General features: G+C 34.6%; 2 protein-coding genes and 1 long non-coding RNA gene across 18 annotated transcripts; 2 read left to right on the top strand and 1 right to left on the bottom strand.

Annotated features, from left to right (window-relative positions):
• Positions 1 to 467: 467 nt before the first annotated feature.
• On the bottom strand, positions 468 to 2,795 carry LOC131630422 (uncharacterized). Its single transcript, XM_058901201.1, has 6 exons — positions 2,493 to 2,795; positions 2,028 to 2,435; positions 1,495 to 1,773; positions 1,257 to 1,310; positions 1,154 to 1,210; positions 468 to 1,097 (listed from the first exon to the last, which is right to left on the bottom strand). Exons 1-6 carry the CDS (start codon positions 2,793 to 2,795, stop codon positions 468 to 470), a joined length of 1,731 nt encoding a protein of 576 aa, XP_058757184.1.
• Positions 2,796 to 5,366: 2,571 nt separating this feature from the next.
• On the top strand, positions 5,367 to 7,483 carry LOC131630429 (uncharacterized). 14 transcript variants are annotated; one of them, XR_009292340.1, is made up of 6 exons: positions 5,367 to 5,614; positions 5,728 to 5,830; positions 6,269 to 6,829; positions 6,992 to 7,056; positions 7,154 to 7,246; positions 7,346 to 7,483. XR_009292340.1 is itself a non-coding variant. In XM_058901202.1 (5 exons), exons 3-4 carry the CDS (start codon positions 6,482 to 6,484, stop codon positions 7,019 to 7,021), a joined length of 378 nt encoding a protein of 125 aa, XP_058757185.1. In that variant the 5' UTR covers positions 5,367 to 5,614; positions 5,728 to 5,830; positions 6,269 to 6,481; the 3' UTR covers positions 7,022 to 7,246; positions 7,346 to 7,483. The 14 variants fall into 14 exon arrangements, 1 of the variants encoding a protein (XP_058757185.1); XR_009292342.1 differs by having other exon boundaries at positions 7,157 to 7,246; XR_009292339.1 differs by having other exon boundaries at positions 6,269 to 6,634; positions 6,723 to 6,829; positions 6,992 to 7,246.
• A 110-nt stretch (positions 7,484 to 7,593) lies between these two features.
• Positions 7,594 to 11,196, top strand: LOC131630431 (uncharacterized). 3 transcript variants are annotated; one of them, XR_009292343.1, is made up of 8 exons: positions 7,594 to 7,872; positions 8,950 to 9,216; positions 9,301 to 9,391; positions 9,492 to 9,620; positions 9,742 to 10,066; positions 10,162 to 10,319; positions 10,411 to 10,531; positions 10,618 to 11,196. It is a non-coding gene; the product is annotated as an uncharacterized LOC131630431 (long non-coding RNA). The 3 variants fall into 3 exon arrangements; XR_009292345.1 differs by having other exon boundaries at positions 10,912 to 11,196; XR_009292344.1 differs by having other exon boundaries at positions 9,910 to 10,066.
• The last annotated feature ends 1,042 nt before the right edge of the window (positions 11,197 to 12,238 follow it).

Raw genomic sequence — 12,238 nt, forward strand, 5'->3', positions numbered from 1 at the left:
TGCAGCATTATTGGAAGGATCACATGCAAACGAGGTTTTGAAATTTTCCTTTATGAATTCGGTATGATAAGAACAATACGAGGTATATAATAAAATCTAAACTTTATACATAATTTAATACCCAAAATATTTTTAAATATCAATAATAATGTTAAATGACTCTCTTCTTATTTCTCTATACATTTTTCTCTTTCTTATCCTCCCACCCTGCTTTGTTTTGCAAATATCTATTTATCTAGGAAATTACAATTTTTTTTTCCAATTCTCACTTTTTTTATAAGCAATTTTATATTAAACAGCAAAAGGGGTGCTAACCCAATACAAAAAGAACAAGAAACGCAACCAAAGACCAAGACCCGACCACAACCCACTACCCCAACGATTACAACACCACAAGCTCCGCCGGATTATCATGCCATAAAGCTAAATCCGCTTCTACACCTCTATTAGAAAATATCAACGCATTCCTAGCTCTCCAAATATTCCACGACAGTAGCAGCCAGAAAAAAAATGAAAGAAAGAGGGTCGAACGACCTTGGCGAGATTGACACACAAGAACTCATTATCATCTTGCTCGAGACCCGATGAAAAAGACTCCCCATCGTCATTAGCAGCCATCTAAACACCTTCACCCAAACACTTCTCGACTCGATATACCCAAAGGAAAGATGCGACACACTCTCGTCGACTAAAGAACAACCTGGACAAGATAACAATGACGCATCACGGATGACACCTCTTCGATGAAGCTCCGTTTTAGAAGGCAGATTATTGAGCATGAAACGCCAACCTAATATTTTGATCTTGCCGGGAACCTTCGCTTTCCAAATATTCGAAATAACACACAACTTGTCGCTATCCAAGGAACTTGGACCTGTCTTAATATTGTATAGAGCAAGGTAAGCATTCTTGACCGAAAAGGCTTCTTTCTTATACACCCAAACAACCTTATCAGGAGAGTCAAGCTTTGATTGAAAGTCTGCCAGTACTAGCAGCATACCCGTACCAGCCTGATGCAGCGAACTGTCTACATCAAAACCCAAATTCCACCGCCAAACACCTTCGTCCCACCACCCAGCCTCTTCCACAAAAGAGTCCTAGTTTGAAGATGCATCGTAAAGGTTCGGGAAAAGAGTTTTCAACGTGGCGTTACCAGCCCAACGATGAGTCCAAAAACAAATTCTCTGTCCCGAGCCAATATTGAAAGAGACTGCATTTAGAAACCACTGTTGTTCACTAATACAACACCGGCAAACCTCCCTCACATCACGCCACCATAACAAAAATTTCTTATTCTTATTCCCTATCACCTGTTCATGAAGAAAAATAAAAGCATCTTCGTACCAAAACTGTAACTAACCGGACCACATAACATCACGTCTCCGCCAAGCACCTCTAACCCCATTTGCTAATAAGTATCGTATTAAATGTCTACACATTTTGAACGCTCAAACCACCATCTTCCTTGGTCCTAAAGACGGTATCCCAACTCACCCAACACATTCCCTTCTTATCTTCCGCTTTACCCCATAAGAATTGCCTCTGAATTTTAATAATCTCTTCCCACATAACTTTTGGTGCTTTGAAGAACGACAGCCAATAAATCGGAATACTATTCATAACAGAATTAAGATAGGTGACTTTACCTCCAAGCGATAAGTGCTTTCCACGCCAAGAAGACATCCTTCTCAAAAGCTTCGCAAAGATAAGCTTCCAAGTCTCCTTTCTCCTATGATTCGCTCTGACCAGACTTCCCATAGAAAGTAAAAGGCACTGAACCAACATCACACGGTAAGAACTCAGAGGCAGTCACAGTAAATTCCTCACGCATATTAATGTTAAACAGTTTGCTTTTGCCAAAGTTTATACACAATCCGGATGCTAACTCGAAACTCCTTAGAGCCCCATTGATGCACCAGAGATTATCCAGATTACCATCACGTACAACTCGTATCGTCCGCAAATTGAAGGAGTTAAAAATGGATATGCTCATTGAAATGAAAACCTCTAAACCCTCCAAAAGCTACTGCGTTCCTCATGAGACCCGCCAATCCTTCTACTACAAGTAAAAATAAAAAAGGGGATAGCGGGTCACCTAGATGAAGCCCTCTATTAGCAACAAAATTTGTTGTTGGGCTGCCATTAACGAGCACCAAAATGGTACTTGAGAAAACCAACCCTTCCATCCACAAACACCACTTGCTACCGAAACCCAACCGAGAAAAAATATACCTAAGAAAACCCCACGAAACACAATCATACGCCTTTTCGAAATCCACCTTCAAGATTAAACACTCCTTCACATTCCTCTTTGCAAAATCAATAATCTCATTCAAAACGAGAGCACCATCCAACATTTGCCTCCCTTCAACGAAAGTTGATTGGTTAGACGAAATAAGAATACTCATCACCTTCTTTAACCTAGCAGTCAATAACTTAGAGAGCAACCATTACAAACATCATATAAGACAGATTGGCCTAAAATCAACAACCTCCTGCGGGTTATCAACTTTAGGGATCAGAGCCAAGAAGGATGTCGTAACTGCTTTTGGCAATTTACCACGAGAGTGAAAATCCTGCACAAAAGCCATCACTTCTAAAGACAAAAAGCTCCAGCACTTCTTGAGAAAGCCCAAAGGGAAACCATTAAGCCCAGAAATTTTCTCATAATCCCCAAGCCACACAATTTCTTTAACCTCCTCCAATGAAAAACGGGCTTCCAACATAAGCACATTGTTGACTGAAACATCATTAAAACCGAACCCATCAAGAAATTTCTTGTCAAATTTCAACATTCTTATATATGATATAGAAATACTTATAGCAATTTCATGAACAAAATCCTTATGTCAATCAAAGAAATGTTCTAGGCTTATGAATCGGTATATGTATACATGATAAATATACTTTGAAAGCAATCATATTTCAATATTTCCTCCTCCACCAGTCGTAGTTGGAGGATCAATCAAAATCCAAAGCAAAGCAATAGTAATGGAAAACAGCTCTGACCAAACATAGACAATTGTAGGAACCCTTCCTCTCCTACCCATTAACCTTTTAGCAAAAGGGTACATATGAGACAAAACCCAAAAACTAAAGAAAATTCTTCCCAATAGCTTATTCCACTGAGGTATAAAACTGTAAACAAAGGAAGAATTGAAAAGAAATATCAGACTCCAATAATTAGAAACACCATACGCTTAACATAAGAGTTGATTAAACTGTAGAAGTTTACCAGCCCAACCATGCACATTGTACCTGTATCATAACCATTATTAAGCCTATCATAACACATACTTTCAGTTGAAAAGATTAGCTATGAGCTCATGACGGCATCTAAGATAACACGTGAGAAACACAACACATTGACAAAGTAATTTTTTTATCTATCATGGAACATGATTCTTTCCGTCTAATGTAAAAGTACCTTATATAAATCTTGACGCCGATCATGGAATATGTAACGCCCGTTTTTACTTTAATTATTTATGTTATGTGTGTTGTGTGAATTAATTGACAATTGTATGAATTATGTGTTAATTATATGCTTAATTGATTTTGTTTTATTTATTGGGAATTATTAATAAATAACATAAGTTAGTAAGGTTAAAAGTTATTGGGTTTATGATAGAATTCGTAATTGAGAGGTGCTAATTAGAGCCCATTAGCATTATGAGAAAGATAGTAAGGGTTTAACAAAAACAAAGGTTTTAGAGAATAGAGAATTAGAAGCTCATTTGGTGAAATTGGGAAAAGAAGACAAAGAAGAGAAGAGAGGAGAGAAGAGGAGAAAGCTAGGTCAACCCCAAGATTGAAGATTAGAGTTGTCTTCAGTCAAAATCCAAGGTAAGGGTGAGATTATTTCGTGATAAGGGATTGTATGATGATGTTTAGGGTGGGGTTTTGATTCTATGTCTAGTATCCATGAATGTGTGTTATAAATTGGGATGAAATTGATATGTTAATCTATCAATGATGTGAAAATCTACCTTAAGATGATGATTCTATGCAAGATTGTGAGTGGGTATGTGAATAACTTATGAATTAATGTGTGAATGTAAATGTTGGTGAAACCCTGACTTTGAGATGTTAAGAGAATCCATGAAATTACCTTATGTGTTATGATTTGATGTTTATCATTGATTCTATGTGTTATATATATATATATATATATATATATATATATATATATATATGTGTGTGTGTGTGTGTGTGTGTGTGTGTGTGTTATATTCATGAAACTCGTGATGAAAACTAAGCTGGGAATGATTTTTGGGTTGAAAATGGGGTAATGGGTTTGCTGTCATCGCAGGGAAAAAATAGCGGACATTAACAATGAGAAAGATTTTTAGAAACTTGTTGTTAAGGTTCACCACAAATGGACTGTAAGCTTAAATGGTAAGGAGCATTTCGAAATGGTGGTGTATGACAGGGAGGTAAGTTAGATATACCTATTGATGTTTTTGTTTTTGAACATTTCGTTTTTTCACTAAATGTTGTTTCCTTGTGTTAAATATTTTGAACAACCCTTCTGTTAAATATTTTGGCTATGGTCACTACTAGAAAACTGCGTTTTAGCGTCAGATATTTAGCGTCGGCCCCCGACACCGACGCTAATAGCGTCGGATTTGTGTCTCTCTAACGAACGCTAAAAGGTTTAATCCTTTGTTTAAAATATTTAAATAAATAGTTAATGGTAGTGTCGGTTAAGCCGACGCTATTGTTCTTAATTATTTTCATATTCATTTATCTGTTAGTTTATATATTTATTTATTTAATTGCCAACGTCCGTCAGGCCGCCGTTACTAAAATTCAATTGTAGCGCGAACTTTTCCCTCCACTATTTTCGTTCGACACATTTTATTTTATTTTTTGATGTACTTTATTTATCTAGTAGCGTCCGTGTAGCCGACTCTAATGTTCTTAAATATTTATTTACTTATTTATTTATTGAAATACTAGCGTCCGTCTGGCCGCCGCTAATGAAATTCTATTGAGCGCGAACCTTTCCCTCCACTATTTTCGTTTGAAGCATTTTATTTTGTTTTTTAATATATTATATTTATTTATATTTCCTTAGTAGCGTCGGTTCAAGCGGACGCTAATGTAAATCTATTGCTGCGGAAAAAAATTATCTTCTTATAATCGAATAAAATTAAACTAAATTATAAAATAAAACTTTAAGTTATAACTAAAACCAAATTTATAAAATAAAATAAGAAAACAAAACCAAAATTGAATTAAAATCTATTTAATATAATAAAACTAAATAAAATTATAACTATAAAGTAAAACTAAATAAAATTATAAAACTAGTTAAATAAAAATAAATGAAAAAATATTCTAACGTAAAAGATGAAAAACGCTAAACCTTTATCCCTTTCTTCTCCAACCTTAAACTTGTTTAGTCTCTCAGTCTCCCAATCTTTCAAACGATAAACCCTAAAAACCTCTAAACGCTAAACCTATAAACCCTTTCTTTTCCAACGTCAAACCCTTCCTTTTCTTCTCCGACGTTAAACCCTTCCTTCTTTAACCCGTCCTTCTCAAACCTTTCCTTCTCAAACAAAGAACATCACCGATTTGAAGAATACCACCGCTACTTCGTTCATTGGTAAGTCTCCCACCTCTGATTTCACTTTCTATGGTTGGGTTCTTGAAGAATGAGACATTTTAACTTACCCACTTCTTCTACTGATTAGGGCTTCATTGATTCTGATACTGCAGTTCTTGAAGACTTAGTGTTCGACGACGAACAACACCATGACGACGAGCAACATAACCACCATCTTCTTGAAGTTGTGATCTTTGTTCTTCAGAAGTTTGCAAGGTTGGTGTATTTTATTCAGTTTTAGACTTTTCGATTTAGGGTTTAAATCATGTTTCTGATGAGTTTATCCGTTTTACTTATGAAAATATCTTTATAATTTTATTTTTTTCATTAGTTACATGAGTCAATAATCAAAGTAGGCATGTTTAAATGCTTTTGAAATCTATAGGTGATTACTGTTTTGTGTGTGGCTGATACATGTTGTGATTTTTAGATTTTCATTACTTACATGAATCAAGAAACACAAACATCATGTACATAACTTGATTACTCTTCATTGTTTTTATCTTCTATCAAATGCTTTATCGATGACTATTCTTTTATCAAGCTTAACCTGGGAAGACTCATGTGTTCTTTGGGTGCTAACTTAATGATTTGACCAGCTTGAAACATTACCAACATCTGAGACTTATTTCCATATGTTGTTCTATCTTGCAGGGTAGAGCATTATTGAATGCAATTGGTAATTTAGAGCTAATTGGTCTGTATGCAAAGTGTTTGACCCAGCTTAGTTATAAACCGGGTATGTCTATTACTACTAACTCCTTTTTGATTTAATTCATATAAACCGTTGGTGTAAAATAATTTTACACTATCACTCAATCATATAATCCCTCATTGTAAGGAGTTTCTAAGTAAACTGTGATTATTATGAAGAAGTACAGTATGTTGATGCCTCAAATAGGTTGTGCAGCCATAGGTGTTTTGGCGTTTACCATATTTGGACCTGGATGGCTTGCCAAGATTGCTAGTGTTGTAGCTTGTGTTGCCTACATGATTTACACCGACTCTGTTCATCCCCAAGTATTTTTGCTTCCACGTCATTTGATTTTGAAACTAGTATTTATCTCCAACATTGTTATTAAGCCGACAAATTTTGCTATATCTACAGCCGTAAGCATGCCCTTGCTTTTCATTGATGGTGTTAAGTTGCAACACTTAATTTTCTGGTATGTTTTGTATCCTGAGGTAGCTGGATGTATTCTACTATGTTTCATTGTAAGCAATTTATCTAACTTGTCATAGTTTTATTTTCTGCCCGAAAATGGTTTTTAGTACATATGTTATCACTTGGGTTGGAGGAGAAGGTATCAATGTTGTGGCACACGATGTCCCCATACCCGGATATAAGGTCTTAATTGTGCCTTGTTTATTCTGCAGGTTATTAATGACATGTTTGGCATTTTTTAGGGTCTCATGACCACTGTCCATTCCATCACTAGTGGGTATATAGCTAGTGTGTTACTATTGCATTTGTTATTTTATCTTAGAACTTGGTAATTCATTCTTATCTTGCTGCAATGCTAATAACCATCCACCCAGAAGACTTTTGAGGGACCATCAAGCAAGGACTGAAGAGGTGGAAGAGCTGCTTCATTTAACATAATTCCCAACAGTACTGGAGTTGCTGCTAAGGTGAGAAAATTTGGTTCTGTTTTCAGACTCTTTAGCACTGTTGCGATTATTGTTGTTACTAATATTTGGATTTGGTTTTAACTTGTTCTGTCCCATTAGGCTGTCGGTAAAGTGCTTCATGCTTTGAATGGAAAATTGACCAGTACGTCATTCTGTGTCCCAACTGTGGATGTCTCTATTGTTGACCTTACAGTGAGGCTCGAGAAGGCTGCCACCTAAGTTCAAATCAAAGTTGCTATCAAGTAAGCGCACAATTCTTAGTTTCATTTTTTGATTAACTATTTTATTAAATTTGTTGAGTTCAATGATATTCAAAGCTGCTCTTTAATATTTTCTATATCTACAGCCGTAAGCATGCCATTGCTTTTCATTATTGGTGTTAAGTTGCAACAGTTGAGTTTCTGGTATGTTTTGTATCTCGAGGCAGTTTATATGCTATCAATTGGGTTGGAGGAGAAGATATCAAAGTTGTTGCACACGATGTCCCCATACCCAGATATAAGACTAGAAGCACAATTAACCCGTGACTTTGGTCTACTAAAGCTGCATCCGAAGAATTTGATTTAAATGCCTTTAATTCTGGAAGGCACACCGAAGCATCTAAGGCTCTATGAAATGCTGAAAAGGTTTGGATGATACGTTTCTTTTAGAAAATTGTAGAAGATTTTGAGTTTTTGAGAAGTAACCAATTGGATATGAATGATGATATTAGAACAAGTTTTAAAGAATCAAACCTTTATTAGATTTTTTTACTGTAATATGTATCTTTTTATAGTTATGTATAGCAATGGTTGTTAAAAAATATCTTAGTGACATATGATGATATGTATACCCTGTATAGTTCTATTAATAATATTCACAGTACAACTTGCTCGGAAAGTATACAACTTGCTTTTATGATATGTATACCTTGTATAATTCTATCATGTTGCTTACTCCAACTTGTTTTACCTTAGAAGCATTGTTAATTAAGGTCACTGATGTATGTATGTTATCATGTTTTCTTAATGATACATCAGTAAATATGTTTGCACCCATAAGAAAAATCAAACCAAAGCTATTGACTTTTCTTAATTGACTTTGAAATTAGAGTCGGCTTGACTGACGCTAACAAGCTTTCATTGACTTTCTTCAGTTGACTATAGAGTCGGTCGGGCCGACGCTTAATAAGTTTCGTTGACTTTCCTTAATTGACTATAGAGTCGTCTAAGCCGACGCTAACAAAAATTGATGACTTTTCTATGTTGACTTTAGTGTAGGCTTGCTCGACGCTAAGATAAATGTTAGTGTCCACTAAGCCTCGGTTTAGCCGACGCTAAGTAGCCTCGGATTCTCTGTGGCCGACGCTACCCATTAGCTTCGAGGTTTTTATCCAAGGCCCGACCCCGACGCTAATCCGACGCTAAACTTATATTTAGTGTCCGTTTTTCACCTCTAGCGTCTGCAAATGGCCGACGCTAAAAACTGTTTTTCTAGTGGTGGGTGATAAAATTTGTTTTCTTCTATTTCATAAATTGGTTTATGGTCACAAGTTTTGTTTTATTCTGTTTCTTATATAGAACACTCTATTTACTATGGAAGAAAGTATGAACACTGTTGGAAGTTGGTAGACTTCGTTTATGTTGAAAACAAATGTACAATTACTTTGTTTTTTATTTTTCATGTATGATATTCACTGTTTTTTGTTTTCACATTTTATGTAGGGTACTGGTATACAAGCTATCGTACCGCCGTCGCATAGGGATGCTTTTGATTCAGTTCTTACTTTGAATGAGATATGCACTATTGCAAACTTTCAGGTTCAACTGAATGATCTGCTTTTCAAGCCTACACCGCACAATTTCCTCATAAAATTCACTGGAGGTACCAAAGTTGGTGATAGAAACAATCACAAAATACCAGAAAAAATCTTAATGTAACTCCTTTGGTTGATATTTTAACTGGCAGGTGGAATAAACATTTACTTATAGGTAATGTTATGACAGTTATTCTGAATTTATTTTCATCTTTTTTTCATCACATCATATTGATAAACAATATCTACACTTTTACAGATGTTATTGGAGTGGTTGATGAAATAGGCTAAACACAGGGTCAAGTTGGTGGTAAAAAACAACAGGTGGACTTCACCATTCGAGACTTGAGGTCTGCACTGATTTTGTCTTTTGTTTTTCTAACCATTTAGTAACATCTTTTTAAATGTTGTGAGTTTAATTTGTTGGGTTTATAATGCTCTTTTCCGTAGCAACAACACCGTAAATTGTACACTTTGGAAGTCTTACGCTATGCAATTTATCAACTACATGCAACAACATTCTAATTCTTCTGATCCAGTTGTGGTTTTTATTCAATACGCCAAAGTCAAACAAGAATGGTATATTTTTTCATTATGTTTCTTATGTCATAGTTTATAATTCATCAGCATAAATTCGTTTTTATCATTAATGTTCATTTACAATATGCCGATTGTATGATTCATATGTTTTTTTATGTAGGTAAATATCCTCTATCTGTTACCAACACTTACAATGTCACTAAAGTCGCAATCAATGAGGATTTGGAACCAAACAAAGACTTTGCCAAAAGTTGTTTACAATATTTGTATTTCGATATTCTATAATATTATACGTTATTAGCCTTTTTAATGGTTTTTTGGTTTTTAGTATAACAAAGGAAAATATGATGGCTCTATCTAACCATCGAAGTTCACAATCTCAAGTGTGGTCCCAAAACTCATCTAGTTCTTAACAAACTCCATATCAGAAATTGATGTCAAAATTTGTGGTACTCCCTCTTGCAGATATTATAAAACTTATTGAGGTAATCTTATACAAAAACCTATTATGCTCTTTACAATGATTCTTTACTTTAATCGTTGAAAATATTTTCTTATTTATGTCAGTTGTTTTTGGCAGGTAACTTTTTGCTCTACTATTGCAACCACTTAGAAACTCATTGCATTGAGGTTTGGCTGGTACTACCATGCATGTCATGAATGCCCATGCTCGGTGAAGGGAGATAAGCCACCTTATATTTTTCCTAAAGGACATGGCACATAGACGCCAATTTATAGGTAAACGCTGATATGTTTTTCAACATGTTTGGTTAAACACTTTTTTACGAATACTATTATTGCACTTACTATTTAAACTTCCAATTTATAGGTATAAAATTAAGGTGGGTGTTGTTCACGGTAGCACAAAATGCAACTTTGTATTATGAGACAAAGAAAGTGAGCAACTCTTAGACATATCTGCTGCACACATGCACACCACGATGATTGAGGTACTTGCAGTAACTTTACAAACTCTATTCTCAAATACAGATGTCCCTTACATATTAAGAGTTATAATATTTAACTCCATTTGTAGAAGGGAATAAATGATCCTCTTGAATTTCCGCTCGCACTTGACAAAATGTTGGGTTTAGAGATTGCCTTCAAGGTTAAGTGGCAACCAGATTGGAAGAATTGTTCTGTTGTGATGTTACTTCGAGAGAGTGTTGATGAAAGGGATGTTGTTGATGAGAGGGATGTTATTACGGTTTTGTTTTTGTACTTACCTAATAAGTATTTGTTTTCTTATGTTATACTTTTATATATATGTATATATATATATATATGTGTTTTCCATACTTCTTAATTTGACTTCTTCATTTTTATGCAGGATCTTGAAATTACTTCCAAACACACCCCAAACCAATGACACCTACGGCAAAGAGGCATGCTTCTAATGGCTCAAGTGAATCAACAACAATGAAGAACTTGTGTGATGGAGAGTTATATTCAACAAAGCTCAAAAAAATCACGAAAGGCAGAAAGAGAGCTGTCAAGGTTGAGAAGCACTGACATTGTCTTGAGAAACAATCTATTTTGTGGAATCACAATCTGATTTTTTTCTTATGTTTATAATTATATCATGTATATGTTATTATGTTGTGCTAATGGTTATGTCATACTTATCAGTGATAACAATTTGAAACCTATTGGAACATATATTTTGTGGCTACAATGTAAAATTTACTATTTTTTTTTGGTTATATGATTTTGCTTAAAATCCATATTATGTTTTCTGTGTGCCTTTTTAGATATTGATATTTTCAACAAAGATACTTGTATATTTTAACAACCTTGCTCATACAATGTAAACTTTCATTATTGTGACTTTAGAAACTAGAGACTCAAGTTTTGTTTAATGAGCCCTAAATACAAATGCATTTTAATGTGAATCGGATACAATATAAATAAAATTATTTCCTCCATGTATAAATAACTTCAATACAGTGGCCAAACTACCTCTCGGATGTCATTTTGTAAGTCAATAATATATAAAAACAACAATCAATAGCTTGTAACCTAAAACATGATGTCATCAACATGCAAGTTCTTAAATGGTGGGTTTGTGATTTTTTGCGTGAGTTTCAAGACTTTTTGCTGTCATTTTTTGATCTACAAACCTACCCCTATATAGTATGGGCTACATGTAGTATTATTAAAAAAAGTTTTGAATTGACACGTGCTTTTCTCAAACTCACATTTCCTTTTGGTTTCTTTTATATCTCTTGCACTGTAGTATTTCCCACCTACATCATGTCATTGCAGCATGCTGAAATAGTGACACTAAAAAACAATGATTTTCGACTTTTAGTTTATTTGTATACCTTTAATGTTTTGTAGGAGTAGGTTAAACAAAATCTTCTCATTCCCTTTATTTTAAACTATTCATTCATTTTTTTAAAATAATACCATAACCTTCAATTTGACATCACTAAACTAATTCCCTCAATTTTTTTAAAAAAATTGGAAACTTTTCAAATCTCCCTCCATTTGCAAACATCTATTTTGGTTGCAATAACAATGGTTCTACACTATTATATTATGATATATCTCCATTGTATTGCCTAAGTTCACACACTTCTTCTCTGCTTGTGCATTACCCGTTTTTCAACCCCTCTGTGCAGACATGGAGAAACACCATGTTCTTGATAATCAAA

The sequence above is a fragment of the Vicia villosa genome, unplaced genomic scaffold (genome assembly GCF_029867415.1).
Source record: "Vicia villosa cultivar HV-30 ecotype Madison, WI unplaced genomic scaffold, Vvil1.0 ctg.000680F_1_1, whole genome shotgun sequence".
In the NCBI taxonomy this organism is placed as follows: Eukaryota; Viridiplantae; Streptophyta; class Magnoliopsida; order Fabales; family Fabaceae; genus Vicia; species Vicia villosa.